Below are 709 nucleotides of genomic sequence, written 5' to 3' on the forward strand. Positions count from 1 at the left end.
GGAGGAGGGGGCGACGGGCTGTGGTGGCTTCAACGCTCTCCACAGGCGTGCAAAAGAAACTTCATCAAAACTGGATAAATTCATAAAGCAGCAGCGATTGGAATCTGCGGACCCTCAATTTACACAGCAAATCCATAACGTAAATGTACCCTCAGTTTACACAGCAAATCCATAAAGTAAATGTACTCTAAATTTACACAGTGTATCCAGAAATATTAGTGTAACCCGAGGAAATGACACATTTCATACAATATAAAAAAACAGCCCTGGGATCTCCCAAAGTCAAGCTCCACCTGCAAACACCAAAACTCCAGTGGCAATTAACACCATCAATTAAAAACAAGAAAACCTCACACCAAAACTCAAAAAAACCCTTTTCCACCACCCCTCCAAAATGCTGCCAGTTCACCAAGGAAATTACACATTTCATACAATATAAAAAACCAGCCCTGGGATCTCCCAAAGTCAAGCTCCACCTGCAAACACCAAAACTCCAGTGGCCATTAACACCATCAATTAAAAACAACAAGAAAACCTCACACCAAAACTCAAAAAAACCCTTTTCCACCACCCCTCCAAAATGCTGCCAGTTCACCAAAAGCTGTTTTTTTCCCATTTGAACGTATAACCGCCTCAGTTCTGTTTTGCAGAGTGTGGACAGCGGCCGTTCTTAGACAGCCCCTCGGTGTCCCGGATCGTGGGCGGACAC

At 43.9% G+C, this 709-nt stretch overlaps 1 protein-coding gene across 1 annotated transcript in view; it reads left to right on the top strand.

Annotated features, from left to right (window-relative positions):
• Positions 1-650: 650 nt before the first annotated feature.
• The window catches only part of PRSS54 (protease, serine, 54), a gene marked incomplete at its 5' end in the record, with an annotated part of 4,737 nt that continues 4,678 nt past the window's right edge, over positions 651-709 (top strand). The window contains one exon of the mRNA XM_008935940.1: positions 651-709. Coding sequence (XP_008934188.1) covers positions 651-709 — 59 coding nt within the window.

The sequence above is a fragment of the Merops nubicus genome, unplaced genomic scaffold (assembly GCF_000691845.1).
Source record: "Merops nubicus isolate BGI_N331 unplaced genomic scaffold, ASM69184v1 scaffold40742, whole genome shotgun sequence".
NCBI classification, from domain to species: Eukaryota; Metazoa; Chordata; class Aves; order Coraciiformes; family Meropidae; genus Merops; species Merops nubicus.